The sequence below is a fragment of the Rhinolophus sinicus genome, linkage group LG07 (genome assembly GCF_036562045.2).
Source record: "Rhinolophus sinicus isolate RSC01 linkage group LG07, ASM3656204v1, whole genome shotgun sequence".
NCBI classification, from domain to species: domain Eukaryota; kingdom Metazoa; phylum Chordata; class Mammalia; order Chiroptera; family Rhinolophidae; genus Rhinolophus; species Rhinolophus sinicus.
The window spans coordinates 111,564,873-111,591,202 of NC_133757.1; the positions used below are offsets into that span (position 1 = coordinate 111,564,873).

The following is a 26,330-nucleotide window of genomic DNA, read 5'->3' on the forward strand; positions in this document are numbered from 1 at the left end:
GGTTTTATTCGGTATGCAGACATAAATCAATGACATTCTTTTCACATAAAACCTGAGCTTGAATCTCATACTGTCTCGGTGGCAATCCTTCATGTACTCCAGATGATCACAAAAGATCAACCCACATTATAATGGAGATTTGTTAAATCCATGCTTCTCTTTAGTTCCATGAGAGGCCGCCGAGAAATGTGAGATGGATTTGCAGATGGAACCATGGCTTGGAACTTCGCTGCTCAGCCTCATTCTTTTTGTAGACATTCTGCCCAATTCAAATTTATCAAATGAATTTTCTTTCTTTCTTTTTTTATTATATATTGTTTGCTCTGACTTACATGGTAATGTGATTTTATTGAGTAAACATTTTAAGGTAGAATGTGTGATTGTGTGCATATTGGAGTGGAAGGAAACTGCTTGTAGCGAAAGAATTAAAATTCATTATCTGTATGCAGTCAGCAGTATGAATGAGAAAACTCAGTTATGCCATATTATGTTCTTTATAGATAACCTCAGGCACTCGATGAACTTCTCTGGAAAGCTAAAGTGAAATAATAATCACATCTATACATTTATTCTTGCCTGTCATAATGAAAAGCAGGCGATAAAATTTTAATTAAATTCATTATCTGTCTTACTTTGAAATTTCAAATTTCAGAAGAAAATGAGCAATTAATCATCAGAAACTATAGATAATTTAGTTAATACTAATTTGAACCTGAAATGCATTATCGTAAGGCATTCAATCAGCTCTGTGAATTAATAGCGTCTGATGTCTGTATTAGAAATGCCCTAAGGATATAATCAAAGCTTCAGTTTTGGTTTTGCTTGAGCACATGGTATTTAACGGGCCTTGGATATATGTGTGTGACAGTATTCATAAGGATTTTGAGACGTTTGACGTTATTGAGGCAGCATTTCCTCAGTCTTTAGTACATGTGAAAAAAAATCACCCTCCAGCCAAATTAATATTCTCTCTATACATCTCTGTTTCCTGAGATAGGCTTGAAATGGGCTGCTAGGTGGCATTATATTTGGAATATGCAATTGTTAAATAAAAAGTATCAGGGGGGAAAGAAAGCAAAATCCTGTGATCTTAAGTGTGGACAATAAACTCCTGCCCTTTATTTCATTTTTCAGATGACAGACAAGGCCAATAAAAAATACCCAAGCACTTAGTGCGGTGCTAGCTAACCCTTTGTACTGTTTTTTTAAAAAAACCTTTGCTGTGTGAGAGCAACTTTTCTTTTTAAAAGTAGATTTGGGGCTCAAGACCAGTTTTTTTTGTTAAGTATGCAAAACCCAATGTATCACATGAAGTATTTATAGAAGAAAAAAGTTTCCATGAGATTTCAGTCTTTTCCAGAACATCCAATTTTCGTTATCCTTTGGATGACATGTGAGAAGCAACGACAAGTGTCACACTCTGGAGAGAAGGATAAAAAGTTCACCTCAGAACACAAGACCTTCTTTCCAATCCCAGTGTGGCTATTAGCCAGCTGGGTACACGAGGCTCTTCTGTCCCATTTCTGGGCCTCAGTGTTCTCATCTCTTTTTTTTTTTTTTTTTAAAGATTTTATTGGGGAAGGGGAACAGGACTTTATTGGGGAACAGTGTGTACTTCCAGGACTTTTTTCCAAGTCAAGTTGTTGTCCTTTCCATCTTAGTTGTGGAGGGCACAGCTCAGCTCCAGGTCCAGTTGCCGTTTTCTAGTTGCAGGGGGCACAGCCCACTATCCCTTGTGGGAGTCGAACCGACAACCTTGTGGTTGAGAGGACGCGCTCCAACCAACTGAGCCATCCGGGAGCTCAGTGGCAGCTCAGCTCAAGGTGCCATGTTCAATCTTAGTTGCAGGGGGCAGAGCCCACCATCCCTTGCGGGACTCGAGGAATTGAACTGGCAACCTTGTGGTTGAGAGCCCACTGGCCCATGTGGGAATCGAACCGGCAGCCTTCGGAGTTAGGAGCACAGAGCTCTAACTGCCTGAGCCACCGGGCCGGCCCCCAGTGTTCTCATCTCTTAAATGGGAAGACACCTAGTTTGTTTAAATCTCTTCAAGTCTATATTATTTTAAAATATTTTTATCCCAGTAGTGTAAAGAGTGATGCTAGTCAGACATATGTAACCAACCCGTTGCAGAGAGATGATTGAGATTAAATGAAGCGTGTTTCACATCCTCACGATATCTTGTAATTCTTCAGGTTGCTTTCCTCTTTATGACTACCAGAACAATTCCTAACACATCAGATGGCTGACTAGCTATGTTCCCAATGTGGGTCCAAGTATTCCCCCTGAGGACATCAGGTCACCATGGGAGATTATGTAAATTCTGGCTCCCACTGATGTGCTGTGGAGGCAAAGCCCTCTGAGTTCTCAGGATTAAGGGGGCCTTGTCACAGGTTCAGCAGAGCCTCGCTTTTTGACCTGGTATACAGTGGAGACCAGCATTGTTCTCATCCTAACTTGAAATCTCTGGGCAACAGACTGACCTCTGGTTTATACGGAACCTCTGCTTGCTGAATGGCGGTCTCTGCATTGGTGCTTTGTGTTCTGTCCTTTTGAACATCAAGATTTTGCTAGTTTCAATGATCATCTAATACTAATTGTGGTTTGAGATTATTTCTTTACTGGGTTGTGATCTCCAAAAGGGAGCCCTGGGTTTCAAAGAAGCAAAGGAAGAAAATCTTTCTCCTCTGTTAAGTAACCAGAATGCTGGATCTGGAGAATTGCATGTGTTCAATTGTCAGGTTCTATTTTCAAACGTCAATGATTTAGAATTTTCATTCTGATTTTTTTTTCAATGCTGCCTTGTCTACTGAATATATATTCACACCAGGACCAAGTAAAAGAACCAGAGATGAGTATGTCTCAATCAGACAGGGTATTATAAATAGAATTATAAAAATATGTGTCATCGCCTGGTTTTCTCTTTCCTGGGGATTTTGACCCCAAGGCATTAAATGCTATTTTGATAAGCTATAGATTTTCCAGAGATTTTTATTTTTAAAAAATAAAATGATGTAAATAAAAGCATAAATAAATGTCTCTTAGACCTCCCTTCTTTATCTCTACACATTGCCCTAGTTTCTTTCTTAAGGGAAATTAGAAGCTTGTAAATCTTTGTATGGTAAAATTAAAAGATACAGTAAGTAGACTAGACATAAGCCGCTGAAATCAGACACTCAAATTCACATCTTTGTTTCTCCAATTACTAGGTGGGTGCTAGACTACATTACTACATCTTAAATTTGTTATAAAGATTAATGCATATAGAGTGATGACACAGAGCATGGCACATACTATGAATTCAGAAAAGGCACATAGAAAACTTGGCTAAAATGAATTTTAGAAGCAGTGGTAAAGATACCCTATTTCCCCGAAAATAAGACCTAGCCAGACAATCAGCTCTATTGCATCTTTTGGGCAAAAATTAATATAAGATCCAGTATTATATGATATGATATATATGATATAAGACATATATGATATGATATGATATAAGACCCAGTCTTATTTTACTATATTAATTTTTGCTCCAAAAGATGCATTAGAGCTGATTGTCTAGCTAGGTCTTATTTTCAGGGAAACACGGTAGAACTTTGTGAACACTGTGGGTGGATATTAGTAGAGCCTCCTTTGATACAGGATTTACACGGATGAAAGGGAAGTATGTCATTCTGGTCAGTTATATTTTACTGGATTGCTTCTCTTGTCTCTACCCTACCTCCTCCTCCCTTTTTCATTGTGGCACAATTCTTTGAACCGCTATGGGCCCTAAAACCTATAGTCCAGACATTTTCATTGCTAGACTCTAGATGGTCCTCCATGGATGGCATTAAGACAGTAGTACTTATTGTGAGCTGTCATATAAGTGTCCTCGCCAGCCTCCAACACTTTTCATAGTGTGGCATGCCATGACCTGGCTGTGTTCAGCCCCAGAGGCACCTTGGTCTGACCCTGCCAAGAGCTGTGTGGACTGCCAAGAGTCAGGGAGCAGAGCTGAGGCTGGAGAGAGCAAAGATGAAAGAAAATAAGACTGGGAATAGAATCAAGGCTGGGTTAAGACAGATCACTAGGAAGAGTCCATCACAAAGAGGTCAAGTAAAATAGGTGAGTGTGAGGATAGGTAGGGCCCGGGGCAGGTAACCAGATTGAGATCCTGGGAAGACAGGAAGCACTGGAGGCAGGACATGAGCCAATGGCTGAAAGGACTGAAGTCCAGGCCAGGACTTATCCTAGCACCTGGCTTAAGTGGCATGGGCCTTTAGCCCATATTGACTTTCTGTCTGCTGAGACTCCCTATTCACCTCTCCCAGTTCAGAGCCTGGAATGTGCATGGTCTTCTGTGCCATAAGGTGGTGCTTCTCAAGCTTAAGTGGGCAGAGGAATCACCTAGGGTACAGTGCAGATTCTAACTTAGAAGGGGGTCTGGCTCAGGGTCTGCATTTCTAACAAGCTGGCAGATTATGCAGGCACGGCTGGTCCAGAGACCACCACATTTCAAGTGTCAAAGCCCTGAAAGACTGCTGCTCTTTGATCTTGCTCCATCCACGGGTCTTCTGTTCTGTCTCATGTCAGTGCTGCTTCCTCAGGGTAAAGATGAGAAGAACATCACTGGCTCGTTCAATACTGAGCCCCAGCAGCTGGACTTTTTGATCAAACTGGAGCCCTGACAACTCTCATCTTTTTTCTTCAGTGACAAAGCAGGTCTTCATTGAATTTAATATTGGCAACAAAACCATCCTGAAGGCCTGGAGAATTCAATTGTCTCTGACACAATTGGTTTTCCTGGGCAGACACGTTGCCCCTGAATGCTAATCCATTGCTCTGATGGAAGTTATTCTCTTCCTGGTCAGGGGCCTCGTGAGAAGGCAGGAGGGCCTTGACCTTAAAAAGTGCCTGATTGTTGTTTCAAGTAAAATATCAAATTTGCCGATGTATGCCATTTTTCTCAAAAGAAACCTTTTTCTGAAATCTTTTTTTTTATTTTAATTTTGCTATTTTGAATGGTATAAAATAAGACTAAACCTGTTACTGAGAATAGGAGCCTATCGTGTTTCCCCCAAAGTAAGAACGGGTATTATATTAATTTCTTGCTCCAAAAGACGTGTTAGGGCTTATGTTTGGGGGATGTCATCCTGAAAAATCATGCTATGGCTTATTTTCCGGTTAGGTCTTATTTTGGGGGAAACACAGTAGTTGCAAAACTTTGACTATAATTATCCTATAATGATGGTAGCCTTCGAAGTACCCTAACATTTCCCACGCGAGACAAAAATCAGAGAAGGCAGAGGTAAATCCCCTCCTGGATCATATTCCTGGTTTTAGCTCTTCTTGGCATTATGTAGCATTCAACTGATTCTCGGAAGCCCTGCCCATCCACATACCATCTTCAGGTGTTTAGGAGGTTTTCGAGTCATTGGGCATCGTGACTTATATCTGGTTTATCAGAATGTCTTGGCTTCAGACATTTTGGGACGTTGATGTGCATTGAGCAAGGTTAGTGTCTAGTTACTGAAAGGCTACACCATCAACATAACACAGACTTGCTGTCTGTTTCTTTTAGAGGTGGATGGGAAATAATAACTGATTCAGCACTTCCTATCAAAGCTCTATTTGGAAACCTAAACAAAAGCCATACGTACATAGCGTCGTCACGCCTCCCACACTCCCTGCCTGGGCCTCAGCCTACACAGGCCAGGAAACATCTTTAAACAGAGGTTAACTTAGACCCCAGCAACAGCCCATCCTATGATGCATCACTTCCCTGTCATCCTGGGTTGCCACCTAAACCACAAGCTCCTCCTGTCATTTATCCTTGCCCACTGTGTCATCCCATTTTGCTCTGGGCTTACTTGGCCGTGACTCAATCTCACCTTGATCTTCTCACTTTTAAAATATTATATACTGTCCATGGGGTGAAAAAAAATTTCACCTTCTATCTCTTGAGAAATGTTTCCTTTGTTTCTTTATCTTGGTAGAAACCTTGTTTTCTGTTTTTTGCTGCCCACTCTAGTGTAGATTGGCCCCATACCACAGAGCCTGGAGACAGGGTTACAGTTTTCCTAGTGCCACAAGGGGCCACCTAAACGGTCATGACCTCGTTTAAGATTGCAATGTCTGGCTCTACCATATCACTACCCAATTTATCATGCTCCTTAGCCAAACTCCTGCTCCCTTCAGACTTTTCTAGCAGGCACTTCGTCTGCAGGTATCCAGGTCCTGCCTGCTACGTATCCTGTTGGAAAGTTTCAATTTCCATAGGACTAAGCCATCTAACATCCTTGATGCACAGTTTTTTGGCTTACTGGCTCTAGTGACCCTTAATACCACTCCATTTCACCACCCATTCACCCCATGGCTGTTCCTGGACTTCTCGTTACAATCCTTCTCTCATCTCCCAATATGCTCTATCTTTCCCCTTAATGACTGTCCAATACAGCCGCGAAGCTGTTACGTCACATTTGTAGTATTATATTCTTGGCTTCACTCTTCTGTCACTGCATCAGCAGATGAAACCCCAACTAAACTGTCAGCTGAACTGTCCTCCACCAAGCTGCTGAGCACTGCTGGAGAGAACCACACAGCTCGCCGGACTGAGACCCCACAAATCAGTGGTCTCCAGGTCCAGCTGGACCCACACAACTGCTGCTACTTGTTCTGTCATCCAGTGCTCTTAAAGGTCAGCTCAAAACTCCATCCTTTGTCTAAAAGCTCCTGTCCTCTTCTTTCCTATTTCCTCTCAACTCACCTTTGCCTCTTTCTAGTTAATTAAATTCATAATGAGTATTTAGGACATAGGTATAAAGAGAAATATAGTAACTATTTTGTACCTATTACGCAGTTTAATAAATCACTTTCCCAATGCAGTTGAAGATCCCTGTGTCCCCCTCCCTGATCACATCTCCCCAAACCCTCCTCCCTGACATTATATCTGCTCTGATTTTAATGTTTATCATGCATTTCTCTGTGATTGTACCTCTTGTGTATGTACCCCTATGCAATACAAAATTAGAGTGTTATTTTACATGTTTTCAAATTTTCTAATATTGCCATCATATCTTTCTCTCTCTTTCTGTCCCCCCTCCTCACTCTTTCTCCTTTTTTCTCTATACTTGGTTTGTGAAATTAATCAATATTGATATATGAAATGAAGATCCACTATATACAATGAATAGACAAAAATATATTTAACTACTTTCTTATTGATGGACATTTAGCTGTTTTCAATATTTTCTTATTAGAAGTTGATTTGCTATGAACATTCTTATGTCTTTTGGTATGCATTGCAAGAATTTCTCTAGAATATAGCTTAGAAGTAGAATTGCTTTTCAACGTTACTAAACATTACCAAATTATTTTCCATTATGGTTAGAACACCGCCAGTGCACAGAAGTATTGCTCTAAATTCTTATCAATATTGAAGGTTTTGAGACTTGAAATGTTTACTTATTGAAATGTTATACACTTTCATTTCATTTGGTTTTAATTTTCATTTCCATGATAACTAGCGAAGTTGAGAATCTCTGAATATACACACACATATTTAAATCAGAATGAAATCACTATACTACAATGCTTATACTGGGAAAAAAGGTCTCATAAAAATACGTTTCTTGGCAATTTGTGTTTGATATTTTTGAATTACTTGTATACATATTTTGATAGTTTTTTTCCATTGGGTTTTTTTTTTGCTAACATTTTTAATATATTCTGGAAACTAAGTCTTCATCAGTTATGTTTATTACACACATTATTTCCTTTCTCTACTTGTTTTAGGTTTAATTCGGTCTTTCTTTAGTTATAAGGTAAAAGTTTAGATCATTGATTTAAGAACTTATTTCTGAATATAAGCATTGTAGTGTAGTGATTTTATTCTGATTCAAGTATGTGTGTGTCTGTGTGTGTGTGTGTGTGTATCCTATAAATAACCTCTGAATCACAAGAGTGTATATATATACACACACACACACACATACATACATATATGTATATATATAATTATTCGGAATGGTATTGTTTAATTTTCAAATATTTAGGGATTTTGCACTTGTTTAATTTCATTGTGGTCAGAAAATATACTTGTTTTTATTTCAATTCTTTTAAATTTGTTAAGGTTTGTTTTAGAGCTAGGATATAATGTTAGTAAAACTTCCATGTGTATTTTGACAAAAGTTCAGTATTCTGTTGTTGGATGAATTGTGTTATAAGTGTCAATTAGGTCAAGTAGTTGGTAGTGTTGTTCAGTCTTCTACATCCTCACTGATTTTCTGTCTACTCATTTTATCCATTACTGAGAGCAAATGTTGATGTCTCCAGGTAGAGCATTGCAGATTTGTCTATTTCTCCTTTCAGTTCTTTAAGTTTTTGCTTCATGTATTATGAAGCTCTGTTATGGGTGCTTCTACATTTAGGATTTTGGTGAATTAACCATTTTACTATTATATAATATCCTCCTGATATTCTTTGATGTGAAATATATTTTGTCTGATATTAATATAGCCACTTCAGTTTTCTTTTGATTTATATTTACATTGTACATATTTTCCATCCTTTTACTTTTAACCTATCTATGTCATTATATTTAAATATAACTATGCTGCAGATAGTCAGGTCTTGTTTTTTCAATCCAAGCTGATAATATCTGTTTTTCACTTGGTGCATATGTGTGTGCATGTGCCTGCATAAAGACTGGTAGCATTTAATATAATTATTGATGTGGTTGGATAAAAAACATTTTGCTAGCTTTCTATTTATTTCATGTGTTTTTGTTTTTTCCCCTGCTTTTATTATTTACATATTTTGTAATTACATTTTATCTCCACTATTGACTTATTATTTATACTTTTTAAAATTATTAGTGCTTATGCTAGGAATTACTATATACATTTAATTAATCACAGTCTACCTTCCAATACTTTAGTGATATAACTCTATACTATACTTTTGGTGTAAGGACTACACAACAATAACTCTCATTCTTCCTTCCCATCCTTTTTACTATTGATGTTACGTATTATTCTTTTATATATGCTATAAGCATACAATACATCACTACTATTTGTGCTCTAGACCAGTCGTTTGCAAACTGTGGCCTGTAGAACAAATCCTGAATACCAGTTAGTTTTGCAAAAAAAGTATTATTGTAACTTGGCCATGCCTATTTGTTTATGTATTGTCAATAGTACTTTCCTACTACAGCAGCAGAACTCAGCAGAACTTGTGACAAAGCTGGATAGCCCCAAAAGCCTACAATAATTACTGTCTGCCCTTAGCAGAAAACAAGTGTGCCAATCACAGCCTTTTATAGTCACTATAAGCAAGAAAAGATGAAATTAGCATTTACTTTCCTTTATGCCATTTATAGTGGTCTTCGTTTCTTTCGTAGATCCAAGTGTCTGTCTGTTAGGTAACGCTTGAAGAACTTCCTTTAATATTTTTTATAGTTGCAGGTCTGCTGATAATGAGTTTGCTATTTTTTTTTTGTCTGTCTGGATAAAGGTCTTTATTTCTCTTATTTTTCACATGTTATTTTTTACTTTGTATGGAAATCCTGGGTGGACAGTTTTTCTTCTTTCAGAAACGTAAAGATGTCGCTCAGAAACAACACGATTAAAACTAAACTCAACATTCTTGACTACAGTTCCTCTTTCTTTAGTCTCCGAATACACGTAGTTCATTGGTCAATAATTTACCATGTTTCACCTGAATTCCTATTTTTCTCAATTCTAATATCACATGTATTGCCATCACCAAGGCCAGGTAATTCTATGTAATAATTTCCTTTGGAATCCAGATTCTCTTCTCTAGTCATCTGCTTTTATTTTGGTTTCAACCCTCATTTTTATTTTATCTCCCTAGAATATTAAAATAACCTCCAAAGAATTTGTAGCCTTATCGAGTGGCCACCTTGCACTACATTCTCTATGTTGACAACAGTAAACTTTCTAAAAATCAAATACGATTATGTCACTCTCCTTCTTAAAGTATACGTAATATGGCTTCTTTATGCTCTAAGAATTAACTTTAGTCTCTGTTGCTGTCTGTTTTAAATATGTTGTGGGTGTGCAAAAACCTCAGTCTATTCCTGTGCATGGTTTTCAAACCAAAAAAATTCCCATAGAGACACAGAAAAGGAAGTATTGTACCTAACTATAACCGCAGATAAATGTTGTATTCACCAACTAGAAATGCAGTAGTATTCTAGAAATTTACTAATAATGCAACTGATTCTTTCTGAGGTGTGTGCCTTGGTAGCAAGTATCAACTCTGAAAATTGTCTTCAAATGCAACAAAAGTAGAGTGAAAATGAGTAGAATTATAAAAAGTTGTCATATAATCCTTGTTTTGTATATGTGGCTCCATTCTCTCCAAAAGTGGTTATTTCTCAGTCAGTGAACAAGTTTTGAATGGATGACAGTATGCTTAAAATGGGACGTTGTGAATGAGTCCTTTTGCTTCATTCCTCTCCATTCACCTCCAAATCACACAAGTGCATGCACACCCACGCAATAGAGTTGGCATTTATTTTATTAATTACTCATCATTAGTGTGCAGAGTTTTGATTTTGTTAGGATTCATTCATATTGCCTTATTTAGGTCTCCTTTTCCGTTTTTAAGGTGACTGATCAGGATTAGGGGTTGAGTCTTCGGTCAAGAAATACAGTGAAGTTAACCAAATCCTGTATCCAAGTCCTACATCTGTGGCAGTCTTCCACAGATAGTACCCCACTAATGCTAGTGCATTTGTCATAGATTCTTGAGAGAATGTGATGCAATGAATATGTCTGTTTTTATCACAAAAAACTTCCAAATTTAAATAGTCAAAAAAGGAATTAGAAAGCATTATCTTAATTCAAAATACAATTTTTGAAAGATATTGTCTAATATATGCTGCAGTGGCCCTTTACCCCAGTAAGTATTCCGGGTTATATCCTTAGAAGCCAATTTTATTTGCATTTATCTGCAACTTTATTATACTATTTTCTAAAGAGTCAAGATGCTTTCTGTTTAATTTTTGCCTGATGATCTTTAAAAACTAGAGCTGAATTATAAATGAAACTGCTTTGTTAAGAACAACAAAGAATAAGGCTATAGATTTGTGAAGTTGAAGATCAAATCAGTATTCCAAACCCAAACTCTATTGCTGCTATCTCATTAAACAGCATTGGGTAGACATTTAAAGATTTTTATACATTTTAATTCAGCTGATCACTTGATTTAAAACTACATTGATTTTTTTTTCCCTAATTCATTCTTGGGCATGTACATCACGCTAAATATCAAAATGAATTTTGAAACTATTTAAGGCTGTCTGTATAACAGGGTATTACATTCTTGGAGAGGCTTCCTTTCTCCATGTTAATTTTCATCATTTTGCTGTTGCTTTCATTCCCCCTTGAGCTTTTAAGAATTATTATTCATTCTTTTCACCATCTACCCCAATCGTTAAACAATTAAACCTTCCTCAGGCAGAGCAGCAAGAGATTCTGTGGATAATGATGAGGTTGGAAACTCCCCTGCACAACCTGTTGGTTCATCTTGGAAGGAGAATGTCATGCCAAGTTATCTTTCTATGCTCATGAATAATGTCCTAACAAGGGTGGATGGAGAGATGAGTGTAAAGGAAGGAATGATGGTAATAGTCATCTTGGCAAAGCATGCTAATGCCTTGATAAGATGCTATCTGCTCTCGCTGCTAAATGAGGTGCATATGTTAGCAGCCCCTATAGCTATGTGCCATTTTACGGAATCAACTAGAAGAGAAAGTGTATATATTTCAGGACTTAGAAGGCCCTCATAGGACCATAAAATTACGGTAGAGAGAATATCCATTTAATCCCGAGTTTGTGATACATTAACTGCATGGATTGGTCCTGAAAGTAGAAGTGGGATAGGCAGGCATCAAGTTCATATGAAGGTACCTAGAGTCTACCCACCTTTAAATCGGAGCTTTATACTGAACTCTGAAGTAACCGAGGTTTTTTGTTGTCGATGTTTCCTAAATGCAGAATTTCAGAGTGGGATATCTGGTCTTCAGAGTGGAGACACATCTATTTAAAACCAGGAATCATTGGCAGTGACGTTTGGGCACGAAGACTTGGAAGATTGAACAACTGTGAAAGTTGATCATGGAAATCAAAGAGGAAGGCGCATCAGAAGAAGGCCAGCACTTCCTTCCCACACCCCAGGCAAATGACACTGGGGACTTCCAGTTGACAAGTAAGTACCGCGTGCCTCTGCTGGAACTCGGCCAATGTAGATTGGGTTAACGAAACCCACACATGCGTGTGTATTCACAGAAATGTGCATTCTAACAAATGGCATGAGATTAACTAAATGTTTCTCCTTTGCATGACTTATTTTGGCTCTGTGACTCTATGATGCTGTGATCTTTTCTCTTGGGTGAAACAGATGATAGTCCATGAAACCATTAAATATATCTAATGGTAGAATCAGAGTTCTTGAATGTGTATTAAGATACTAACAAATACTTTTTAAGTATGCTTTCTATTTAGCATTTGTATAATCTCCTGCGGAGGTATTTTTTAGAACATAGACATTTTCTCTTTAAAACTTAAGACATTTAAATGGAAAGCATCAGGGCAAAATGGCTGCACTGCCTGCCTAGACTGTCACTGCCCTACCTGAAAGCGCTAGCTACATAAATAGAGCGAGCTTGGAGATTTGGCCAAGATTTACATTTGAATGTCACAATTGGGTTTTGTGCTACTCACATAATTAAAATCATTGGAAGAATTGTATGTTTTCTCTCATGTTTAAAATTCTAGAGTTTGGGTTTTATTGTTTAGTATGAATTGTGTCATTTTCTTTTTTTTTTTTTTCAGAAGATTCCTGTTGCCCAATTATTAACACTGGCAAACATATGCCTGACCTCTTATTTAATTTACATTATAAAAATAATCTTTAGAAAATGGTATTTGTTGGATGCGTGTTTTGAGAAATTTGGTCGTCAGTACTTAACAGTGGAGTTAATTGTTAATAACCTTTAACAAAATCCACACAATTTAAAATGCTCAAAGACCTACGTAGTGACTGTTATTCAAATCTCTTCTGGAAAGTCTAAAATTGTGAACCGTAGCATTGTTAAATATCAGCAGGAGAAAAAAAATAAATGGTTACTATACAAAAACTGTGAACTCCGTAAATAAAAGAACAGGTGATTTTTATACAAAGAGGTAGTTCTAACAATATATTAGTGACCAGATGCTAGTAAATTTAAATTGTACCTGATGAATGCAACAATAAAACTAAACAAGGAAAGGATTTGTGTAATATTCTTTCATGTATTGCCAGCTGGTTTACTTTTCTGTAAGTTTAGTTTTGCTTCTTTGGCCACCCATGATTGGTAACAAATGGCATCCGGGTCCCCATATACACTCTTGCTTAGGAAGCCCCTGCACTGTATGTGGTCTTCGGGCATCTACCACATTATCACTTACCACAGCCTGCTTTTTTACCTTTTAACCTTTAAATGTTCCCATTTCCTTACCTTTGCTCAGACTCACTTTCCTTTCCACTTCATCTTAAATCATTTAGCCATGTTATTAAATTTAAACAAATCTCAAAACAAAAGAAATAGAAACATTTAATAGAATGTTGAGCTATCTTTAAGTTGGCAGTATAACCACCAGCATAATGTCCTTTATACCTTAACTAGAGATATCCTTTAATTAATAATTTACTATTTATAGCAGGTTGGAGTGGTTTGAAAGAAAAATCCATCTAGGAGTGTACTCTACTGAGATCACCCTTTTTGAAAGTTCCACCTCTGTCTACATGCATCCAAAAGAAACAGACACAGTTGAAAAATGTTTTGTATTTGACATGACTTACAATATTTCTGAGATTCTTTATGGCCATGGAGCTAAATAGAGCAATCAAATCTTTAGTCATTTCTAGTTCTGCTACAAATATTATGTCCTACCCTGAGAACCCCACTGCTTATAAGTCTGATTAACTGAGTTTATTCATTCTGCTAAATAATGTATTAGTACATTCTGGGCAAGGGGAAGCATAATATTCATTGATGTATTTTTGATAATGAGTTAAATATCTTTCATCTGAATTCTCACCTATCATTTATAGGTATTCAGAAGACTCCAAATGAACCACAGTTGGAATTCATCCTTGGTAAGAAATTCCATCTTACTTACATGGATAAATATAATAATATTTTGTATATAGAGATTACAAGTTGTGTGTACACTACTTGTGTCATTATATAGCTTACTAACTTTTATGGATATTGTTCTAGAAAACAATTTCATTCTATAAGGTAAGTGTTATTTTCCCAAATTTGTAAGTCAGGGAGTAGGTCAGTGCACCAGCCAAAGACCTAAAGTTCAGTGGTGACAGTGTCGTGCCTCTCAACTTGGTCTGCTGACCACAAATCCAGGGTCCAGCACTCATCTCATACAATGGCTGGATGTTGTTGCCAATCAGCAGTTTTGGAAATCCATGTGCCTAATTATTTACTCCTGGGGCTGGAGATTGACCTCATGGGGAGTTTTTTGTTGTTGTTGTTTGTTTATTTTCCTTTATGGCACTTACAAGGTTCTTGCCCCTTTTAGTTTCACTCACTTAAGAATATCTTCTTATTCTTCCATCTTGGAGATGGAAGTATGCTTTCATTTTGAGGCATAATTTATTGAGAAAATAATTAAATATTAAATATATATATATATATATATATATTAATTTTTTGTTTTCTATTTCTAGTAGACTTTACTTTTAGAGAAGTTTTAGGTTCACTGAAAAATTGAGTAGAACGCGTAGAGATTTCCTATCTACCTTCTACACCTACAAATACATATCCTCCTTCATTTTCAATATCCCTTGCGAGAGTGGTACATTTGTTACAATTGATCAACCTACATTGACACATCATTACCACCCAAAGTCCATAGGATTCTCTCTTGGTATTACGCATTCTATGTGTTTGGGCAATGTATAATGGCATGTATCTATCATTATCATATCACACAGAGTATTGTCACTGCCCTAAATATCTTTTGTGCCCCACCTATTCATCCCTCTCCCCTAACCCCTGGCAACCAGTGATCTTTTTACTGTCTCCATAATTTTGCCTTTTCCAGAATGTCAGATAGTTAGAATCATAAAGTATGTAGCCTTTTACGATTGGCCTCTTTCACTTTGTTATATGCATTTAAGTTTCCTCTCTATATTTTCATGGCTTGAAAGCTCATTTCTTTTTTGCACTGAATAATATTTCATTATCTGGATGTGCCATAGTTTATTTATCCATTTTCCCATTGAAGGACATCTTGGTTTCTTCCAAGTTTTGACAATTTTGAATGAAGCTCCTATAAACATCTGTGTGCAAGTTTTTGTGTAGACATAAGTTTTCAACACATTGGGTAAATACCAAGGAGCACAATTGCTGGATCATAGGCAAAGAGTATATTTAGTTTTGTAAGAAATTACCAAACTGTCATCCAAAGCAGCTGTACCATTTTGCATTCCTACCAGCAATGTATGAAGGTTCCTGTTGCTCCATAGCCTCACTAGTTTTTAGTGTTATCAGTGTTTCTGATTTGGGTATAATTTTTTTTTAATATTTCATTTTTGTTGCAAATATAGCTAAAAGGTGCTATAAATTAAGGATTCCAGATTTTTCATTTTCCCAGATACTGACAAACAGGCAGAAATGTCAAAACTCAAGAAAATTCTATGGTTACACCTGAAGTTATACTTTTTTTTTCTTTTCTAGAAGGTTCTCAGATATAGAAAGAACTTGTTTTCAGAAAAGGGAGCTGAGGTGCAAAAGAGGCCCAGCACCTTTTGACTCACTGACTCTAAGGCTTACCACTTGACCCTTCATCTAGCCATCTTTCATTTTTAAGGGGGAAAAAAAATTATTTTATTTATTTATTTTTTTTACCTTTTTGACAGGACTTCTGAAAAGTGAAAGTTTGTTTGAGTGGTTTGTATATTTCAAAATACAGATAAAGTCTTCCTATTTGCATCCTGAACAACAGGGGGTATCTGAAGGAGGCAGAAGCAATAGAGTAGAGGATATTAGGCAAACATGGTGGCCAACTGTCAAAAGACAGGATGTCTGGGCTAAACACGTCTTCTATTTCAATTAAAGTGATCAGTCTTGGTTAAAGACCTGACTATACTATTTGTTTTGAAAGCCCATTCAAGTTCAGTAATAATGCTGTCATCACTTGTATTTCTGGCTTTGAATCATAGATATAAGAGATGAGCAGCCGCAAGAATTGATTCATAATAATAGTCCTCCCATTAAAAAACAAAAAGCAAACAAAACAAAAAAACTTCAAATATCTTTTTTCGTATTCATTCAAAAAATGCACTAGAATTCTTAATAATAGATAACTTTATGTTATCATAGGGCAAGAAATCCCTGACAATTAAACAAAAGAAAGTTATTTAGAGTCTTCAGGGGATTGAGTTGTTGACCTCCTTGTTAGCACTTTAAGATCCTCAACTGTATTATTTCTTGAAAAAATATATTTTTTTGAACTACTCTTCAAGGGCACTATTGGTTTTACTGCATATTTTTTATTTTTGTTACTTTTTTTCTTTCAGTTTTTAATCCCTCAAATTCTTCAACATTTCACCTGTTATGTAGTTAACTTCATTTCATAATGAAGAATGAGAGAATAATAATTTCTTAAGTATTTTTATCATTGCTAAAGAATGTGCTTATTTAATTAATTAGAAAAAAAGCAAAACCTCTTAAAACAAAAATTTAAAAAAATTAGCAAAAAATAGAATAAATAAGGTAGGGTGCTTTTTCCATTTAATTTTCCAACTAATTTTTTAATATTTTATTCTTGAGTCTTTACCACAGTATTCAAATAAACTGAGAATTTCAATGGCTTTTCTTTTTACATTGGGAAAATAGCCTCACTAATTTTGCTAGGTGTCATATTGCTTTGAGTAAGCTCTTTTCCATCAAGGAATTTGTTTCTGCCTTGCCTGTATGCCACTATAAAATCACTATATTTTGCTGAAGTTCCCCTGCTACATCTTTATTCAAGCAAATGGGGAAAGAGAGTCATTTGAGCTAACTAATTAGCTAAAAATATCTTGCTAGCAAAAGATAGGCATGTACTAGAAAAATGAGTATCTCATGTCCATTGTCAACTATTTTTCTAATGGTTGACTGCATTTAAATTATATAATTTCTCCCTTAACAACTGCAACTCTGCTTCCACATTTCTTTCATTGTTTCATATGAGTGTATTGAAACTCTTTTTATTTTGACAAAGAGAAATAATCAAAACCCCCAGAGAATGCTTATTTTGCTTACAGCTTAATAAAATTGTTTTCATTTCAACAAAGTTGGCATTTAAGAAGAGGGATTGTTTCTTAAAAATCTGGGTGCATTTCTTTCTTGAAACCATTATTGAAAATGAATAGAGAAGACTAATATTGACAGTGATACAAAAGAAATTTCTATGAATATATCTTAAGTTCATCCCCCTGATTATGCTTATAATGTTTATTGTCATGTACCTTCATTTACTATGTCCAGAGTCAGTAAAATGCTTATAAGGATATATTTACATATTTTTTATAATGACACCACGTGCATCATAGATTCAAAACAATAAGCACTAATGTTATATGTACTATCCCAGATTTCAATGATTAAAATTCAGTTTTATCACACTGTGTCATGGCACAATGACAGGATGTCCTTAGGTTACTACAAATATTAGAGGGGCTTTAAATAGGAGAGGTTATCCTCTTTGGTTGTTAAGGCTTTGTCTAGGAGAATGCTGATTCTAAATAGTTTATTCTTCTCTGGGATCACATATTAGATTATGTGTTTTGAGTTTGGATTTTGTAGATAGAGCTGCTTTATTTCTAATAGCCCGGTTAGAAAAAATGAAGTCATGTAAATCACGTGACCAGTTTTCTGTGTTCAGAATTTGAGAATGTATGTAAAACTGTGCCGAAATTGCTGAGCTGCACCAACAGTCTCATCTATTTATAGACACAGCCTTTATAGCTTTCTAGGGCCTTCATTAACCTGCATGTCAGGTCCATTTAGACTTTATGAATTGCTATAAATCAGCCATTGTTTTATGTGTCTCTCGGAAAGAACAAAGTCTTAGGAGGCCAAACTAACCAATTCTCCCCTGTTCACACTTCTACCCTTCTGCTGGCCTGTGTTCTATAAATGATGATAAAGTTCTGACTTGTGTAGAACTCCAGTGGGAGAATGGAAGATTTTAGTATGTTTTCTTGAGTATTTTTACTCTCTAATGGTATGCAAGGCCAGCTACAGGGAATATCAAGAACAGAGGTATATTTTTATACTTAATCTATTGATAAAAATATTCTTCATATGAGCTGCCAGATCATCTTTAATCAATAAGAGAAGCAACAGCTAAAAATTAGACAAGGCCTGTGCTGACCCTATCTTGATGCCTCATTATAAATTTGTTGCCGTGCTCTGGATTCTTACAGTATACATTTCACTGAACAGTAATTTGGGGCGGGGGGTCTTCTAAAGACAAGACCTTGTGCTAAGTACTGGGAGAGCAGTAATAGGTACCATTTTCTTTTTCTTTTAACATCTTCTACATATTTACCTCTTTACAAATAGAAAGCTATGTTTTCCTCACCACAACTCTACAGCATAGTCACATTAAAAATAACTAACATTTATTGAGAGCTTATTTGTTCTAAATAATTTACATAAATTAATTACTTTAATTTTCACTATGAGATAATTGCTCTATCATCCTTGTTTGATTGGAAAAGCGACTTAGACATGAATTGATAAAGTAATGAGCCCAAAATTTGAACCAAAGAACCTGAGTACAGAACATGCTCTCCCGTATTATATTTATTCAAGGGATGACAAATCTAAGATTCCCGATGGTCAACTTTCCAAAAGTCTGATGGAAGTTGAATGGCAGTCAGGATCCAAGTTGAGTTGTGTCTGATTCTGAGGCTCCTGCTTGTAACCATCAGGCTGAACCCCTTCCTTATTGATTCCCTCTTTCCCAGCATTTCCAGGAGGTGGTGGAGACAAATAGCTCGAAAGCCAGGCAGATTGTGATCAGGGCAAAATAACGGCATAAGCCAAGACCTATGCAAGTACTGAGCAAGCAGTGATTCAATATAACAGTGGCATCAGAAACAACATCTTAGAGGAAGTAGCGTTTGGACCAGGTCGGAAAGGATGAGCAGGATTTCAGTCCGTTTAGGAGGTGTACAGAGATAATTCAGGAAAAATCCTAAGTACATGAAACAAAATCCTAGAGCTTGATTTCCAAGTTGATGCATTTAATGCTCATTTAAACTTCCTGCTTTATTACTTATCTTGCTCTAAAAATAAATTATGTCTCTAGAAATCCTCTTGCAATATTTTACAGTTGCACACGTATTAGGAATTTATTTTAAAATTCTAAGTGAACACAAGCCTGTAAACATTGTCTTACTGCTAGTAAATTATATTTAGGGTCAGGATGAATTGAGTCCTACTGGCATTGGAGCTATGCTAGATGAAACTCAGAGAAGGCTCGTAGCCATGCTGTGTCCCTGACAATTGCCTATCTATGCAGAGTTTGCACACACAAGAATCTGTCTGTCTTTGAGCTATCCTAATTTTGACAATGTCAGGTAACTAGTATCAGGTTGATACAGCCATCCCTCAGTATCCATAGGGTATTGGTTCCAGGATCCCCTTGGATACCAAAAATCCATGGATTCTCAAGTCCTTTATATGAAATGGTGTAGAATAATGCATACTATTGGCCCTCCACAGATTCCCAGCCCCCAAAAAGAAAATACTGTTTTCAACCTGCAGTTGGTTGAATCTGCAGATGTGAAAACTGCTGATATGGAAGGCCGACTACTTTTGAGGAGACATTTTTCAGAACCATTTATTAACTGCACAACAAAAATAATAGTCAACTAATAGAAATGGATTTGCATTTCAGGCTCAGATTTCAGTCTATAATCGGAGTAGGAAGGCAATATAGCTGGCCAGCTAAAGATGGGAGTGTGAAGCTTACTGCTATGTAGCATTTGAATCTCGTCTTTGTTTCTACCCAGACACGTGGCCTTAGAAAAATTATACAATGTCTCCAAATCTCTGTTTTCTTATCTATAAAATGGGAAGAGTATCAATATCTACCTTATAAGGTTCTTGTTAAGATTAAATGAGTTAATATACATAAAGCACTTAAACTAGTATCTGACATACGCTTAATGATCGGTTAACCTTCATCGTTTTGAATATACCCTTGAGTGAATCACTTCATCACACTCAGGGAATACTTCCTTGAGCAGGGGTTCTTGACACTGTATTTTTGTTCATAATAATTGCATTCACTTATTGAACTCCTCTGACGGCCAGGTATTAGGCTGTACCGATTTCACTTTTTATCTCTGCTCCTACAACAGACTTCCCACTATTCATATTTCACAGATCAATTCAGTCACTTGCCCAAGGGCATAAGGGTAGGAAGTAGAGAAATACAGATTTTAACTCCCAAGACCATGTCCTTTGTGGTTGATTATTAACAGTACAGGAATGGAAAAGGGAAGACAACAAAAAGTTATCTAAGACCAGCATAATGTTTTTGTACTGCTGAAATAAATAGAGATTTAATTGAAAGATGAGAAAATGAACCAATTAGAGCTTCTTAATAGGTCTTTCATGTGGATAGTGGTTTCTGGGCACTCACAATTTAATGTGTGCTGCTGTTGGAAGGTAGTCTCCTTATTGTCACTGGTCTAAATTCTAGCTTGGCACTTTTTGAAGAGGTTGAGATACCTGACATCAGCTAATAAATGAGAAGTATATACGATCTCAAACTTCTCTTCCTCCCACTTCCTTTTTGTCATGACTGTATCATTTAACTGAATTTTGCTGCGGTAAATTATATCTATTCTTTTTGTCACTTTTTTTTCTGAACAACGTATCATAGGAACTTTTCATTAAAGTAGGTCAGTAACCAGGTTTAACTTCATAGACTGAAACTGATTGTTCCACATAGGTTTAGCAAATTATTTGTTAGAGTTTTGTTTTGTTTTTTTAACGTTCACTTTCTAACTTCTTAATTTGTGTCTTTTATCTATAATCAACATGCCCCATCCAGTTTCCTTCTCTCTCTGTGTGATTCACCTAATTACTTTCTTCCCTCCGTTGTCTAATTACTGAGAGCTTCTGGTCACTGGATCTACCTTTCTAGCGTCTGTTGCTATGGATGGGTAACTGAGGAGTCGGGACTACCTAGGGGCTTTGTTCATTAGGTGGCTTTGCCTGTGTAAAGTCAAAAGCCACTGAGGTTATGATGCTGCTGTCTGTGTCACTGAAATTTGTCAGCCAACCTTCATTTTGAGCAGATGGCATCTGAATGTATCCTAGGCTACCTGGAAACCATTCCACGGGCAAGAGAAGACACCTAGGAGCACAGGATTTAAAAAAAAAAAAAAAAAAGTCCCTTGTCATGTCCATTGTCCAGAACAGTCTTTTCCCAAATGCTTTTTTACTTGGGTTTTGACCTTTTGCAGCTGGCAAAGGTGGTGCTCTCCCTATGTCACAACAGAAGAAACGGACTCTCAGAGGGGTTAAGTGACTTGTCTGCGGTCCTGTGTCTGGTACTAGAAAGCCCAAAGCTTTTCAAGTCCTCTGCCCCTTACTCCTGCATCACCTCTGCTTTACTCAAGACAGAGATTGCTCTCGGCTGTTACTTTCAGCGGTTAGGTGGCAGAAGTAAGTTTGAGCAAAAAGGCATTCCCAGGTCAAAACTTGTCCAAATTCAGAATTATCCCAGTACTCATAAAGCTTAAACACCCTCTCGCTCTAAGCAATTTCAAAGTCTGTGGCTTTAAATAACGTTTATGAGCCTGTTTCCAAAATTTGTAACTCTTGCCCTCGTTTTTCCATGGAGCTCCCTACTCCCATCTTCAACTGGCTAATAGATATCTCCAATTGCTCATCTCGGAGGTATTTTAAACTTATGATAGTTAAAACCTGATTTTTTTATTCCCATTCTTGCCCCTCAAAGCATTTTATTTCCTCTTGATGCCCATCTCCGTAAAACACATTGCCATTCATTCAGGTACGCCGATCCCCAAACTGTGATTTTCTTGACTCATCTTTTCCCCAAACCTCACATCAAATCCATCAAGTCCTATCACTTCTATGTTGAAAAAAGTATTCTGAATTTGACCACCTGTCTCATTGCCACTGCTGTCATTCAACTCTAAACTGCTCTCAGCTCTCACCCAGGCCAGGTAGGGATGTCCTCGTGGGTCTCCTTGCCTCAGCTCTTGCCCCAGCATAGTCCCCTCCTGACAGAAGAGCCACAATGATGTTTTAAAAATATAACCGTGATTTCTTCACTTCCCTCGTTAAAATCCTCCAATGGCTTCCATTCACTCAGAATAAAATCAAAATGCCTCATCACATTCCAGAAGGACATTGCTCAGGCCATTATCACCTTACCTGTGTGCTAAATGGCTAGCTCACTCTCCATCGACTTCCTTGGTTGTCTTTTTGCTTCTCAAACAGGCCAAACATTTGAGTCTTTTCATTTGTTGCCCGCCCCCAACCCCCACCCCAAGCTGGCTCCTTGGTATGTTTTAGCTCACAGCTCAAAGTCACTCATCAGAGAAGCTTTTCCTGATTCATACGTGCTCCCCCCAAATCTCTCAATTTAATCACCCTGTTTAAAATTCTCACTATTTTTTTAAACTTCACGTCCCATTAGAACACTAGACTATAAGATCCATAAAATAGGAAGCTTGTCATCTCGTTCACTGCTATGAAACTGTCACCTAGAATCACGTTGGGCATATTTAGACAGTCAGTAAAATCCATGAATTGAACGCATGCATGGATGCCATTGCTTTTTCCCTCTCACATTTCTTCATAAAATAAATTTATGTATTTATCTATTCCTTTGCAATGTTCTGTAATTATTACTAATACAGTTGTTTGTAAAAAGCAATTCATTTAAAAATTTCCAATGAATAAAATTATTTGACCATTGATATTTTGTTGTTAGTAAATTCTATTACGAAAGATAGAGCTTTACTGCCCTTGAGGTTCTTCTAGAAGGAACTGAGAGGAAGAATCAGTCATAGGCTGAACTGAACAAATGAGTTCTGTAACTAGACTGTGTAGCTGACGATTGCTTACCTGTGTCGAATTTTATGCCCCAAATTCTTCACAAAGGAACTTCAAGATTTCTATATTATGACAGCATCAGAAAGCAAGCAATTTTCTTACAGAGGTGATCTTAAGAACATACACACACAGATAGCAAGAAGCATAGCAGGTAACCAAAACAGTAGGCATGGACAGGGGTCCAGAGATTTGAGCTCACGTTTCACCCTCCACCACGTAACCCTGGGAGAAGGCAGTGGTGCAAGGGCCTGGGCTGTACTGTTCCCAGTCAGGACTGAAACCTATGACCCTGATCCTTTGGCTGTTTACACAGACAAGTAAGAAGTGCAGCAGAGACCTTCAAATAGAAGGCGTTCCATATTCTTACCTCACCTAGTCAACCACGTGTCCTGGGAGAGCTGAGAAGGTGGTTCTTCTTTAATTGAATGTGGGTAATGTAAACCACTGCTTTGCCCTGACACCACTTCCTGTATAGCTAGGGCTGTGAAGCATTCTCCACCTAGCAGGCACTCGGCTGAGCTTTAGGTTGCAACTGCTCTTTTTGGAAACCCCAGCTATTCTCAAACATATGCTGTTTGTTCCCTTCAAACTCTGGTTCTCCTAGAACCACTTTCAACTTGTCTGATCTACATTGTTTCAACGTAGTGTTAAACTTGTGGGTTTTGCTCTGAATAATTAGACCCTCTCTGCCCTCCAGCGAGCCCGTATCTGTTTTCCCACCTACAGACTTACTCTTCCTCCTCCGCTTGTTTCATGTCTCCTGGGTCACTAGTCATTTCTAGCTTTAGCTTATCTGTACCAACTTTGTTTTATTTCCTGTGAGTCAACCATCTTATGATGGAAGAAATGACACCCTTAAAGCCGTACACTGAACATGAAAATTGAGATTTTCTTTTGTCTACAGGAGAATCAGACATATGACGACTCAAGAGACTCAAGAAAAATGGGAGTTATCTCCATCAAGCTCTTCAAAACTTGTCCTCCTCCAAACATGTTCTAGACAGAAACAATAAAATGAGATGCTAATTACCCCCCCAAAATCATCTATTACTCCCATTCTTCCCTTTCCCCCCTATTTCCTACTCTATCCATGGCTTTGATTTAATACTTTCAATTGACTTCTAAAATACGTGGCATCAGCCGGGCAGTAATTTCATTTAAAAAAAATGCTATTAATGCCACAGTTAATTACTAAGCTCAATACATTTATAGGGAAAAAACGTCTCTGAAATTAAAAAAACAAAACAAAAAACTTTAAGCACCATCTTCTAAAATGTAAGTCCTTAGGTGCAATATATACAACACAATTCTTTTAAAACATTTTGGTTTGGGAAAGCATGTCTAAAAAGTGCCTCAGTCAGGGTTTGGTGAAACCCAGACCATGAGTCAATGTGTTGTACATGAAATCATCAGAATTGAACAACTGCTTTCTAGATTGTTTGCTACTTCCCCCTTACAAATGGACCTCAGATTCCCTCAGGAGACTGTCAACCCCTGAAGGCAAGCTTCCAGATCCCTATTTCCTTCACTCTTCCTCAAACTTCCAAATACCTCCTAGACATCATCTGTGTCCTCAGTTGGAGTTCCACAACTCTGGGCGTGCTTCTCTTAGCCTCCCACCTTTGGTGACTCAGGCCCTGACTTTCTTGCTGCCCCTCCTGTCATTGCCCCCATCAGCCACAATGGCCTCATTTTTAGTTTCCGAAGTAAATCAAGGAATCAGCCCCATCCCACTAACCCACATGCACTGATGGGCTCTATGCTTGTCCTGAATGGAGATACTGTTGCCTCTCATGTCAAACTGGTAGTTCTGGAAAAAATGTCGTCATCTTGGCTTCTGGGCAGGTAATAGCCTTCAGGTTGTTCCTGTGTTTCTTCCTCCTCCTTCTGCGATCCTGGTTCTGACACTACAGATTTCCATTAACTGACTCACGTTATTTCTTTTAGTATTCAGAAGGACCCGCTCCCATTATTGGAATGACATTTTCATTCTTTCTTAAGCAGCACATATGTTCTTGCTGAAAAGAACAGCAGAGTGCTGCGAGCACTTGTTATTTGTGAAGTGGAACGTGGCTTTGGAGGCTGCACACAGACAGCCAAGTCTGCATGCAGTGTTAGGAGATGCTGCCAGGCCAGTTTGGGGTGTACAGCATCCAGTGCGGGATATCAAACCAGAAGAGACACAAGCACAGATTTGATTTTAATTCAGTGGCTTGAGGATGAATTCTCAGCCGCGTAGACAATATTCATGAAAATAAGACAAAACAGAATTTTCTGAGGCTTGACATGAGACAAACAGAGGGAATGGGCCATGCTGGAGAATGGGAGTCTTCTCCTACTGACAATAGTGATTTAAACCAAATCTGTTCTTTTCATATGTAAATATGCTGTCTTCTGTACAGCTGGCATCTCGGGAACAGGGATAATCAAAGAGTATTTCCCAGAGCACCATTGTTCCAGGCAGAGGTTCCGCCTTTCTCTCTCTCTAGATTCTTCAACGATACTTAAATTGACAAACGGTACTGAGTGGGTAGTTTATTTTCATACGTATGATGTTCCCAACTAAAGAAGTCAATGTAATCTTCTGAGCCACTTTTTTTTTTTCTTGTAAAAGGCCAGCATATTTTTATTTAACATATACAGATACCTATAAAATATGGTGGCATGTTTTTATATTGTTCTGTTATTTGGGGAAAAAAGTGACACATTTTATTTCAGAACCTATTTCCCAACAATCTGAATCTAGCTTTTTACATCAAAGAAATCAGTTTAATTTATACGTGAATCCATTGTAATGAAATTTAGGAGCAGTCGTGCTCAGCTCTCAGTGTAGCAAGAATTCTGAGGCAATATTGCTGTAACAAAATCTCTTAAATTTCCTCTGGCAAATTATTACCTATATTCCTCAATAACTCTGTCATCTGCTTCCTCCCTATGGCATTAGTCTCATCCTTTCCTCAAATTTTATTTGAATTCTATTATCAGAGTGTTGAGAGTCTTAAAATTCTTGTTACAAAGCTAAATCACCACGGATCGTGCAGAAGACCAGAGGGAGCGGGATGGTGTTATTGATGAAATATTCACTCAGGCTGCCAAATGCTGAGCTATTGGTAAAAGATAAATAAATAAAAAATAGTCTTCATCATTGAACCATATGTTGTGACCT

The 26,330-nt window shown here is 37.4% G+C and overlaps 1 protein-coding gene across 6 annotated transcripts in view; it reads left to right on the forward strand.

Moving 5' to 3' along the window:
- INPP4B (inositol polyphosphate-4-phosphatase type II B) overlaps nt 1-26,330 on the forward strand; it is a 609,854-nt gene that overhangs the window by 305,799 nt on the left and 277,725 nt on the right. For all 6 annotated transcript variants that reach the window (XM_074338474.1, XM_074338478.1, XM_019730779.2 and 3 more), the window contains exons 4-5: nt 12,006-12,216; nt 14,104-14,148. In XM_074338474.1, the coding sequence (XP_074194575.1) occupies nt 12,126-12,216; nt 14,104-14,148 (136 nt within the window). In that variant the 5' untranslated portion in view covers nt 12,006-12,125. The remainder of the gene's footprint in view (nt 1-12,005; nt 12,217-14,103; nt 14,149-26,330) is intronic.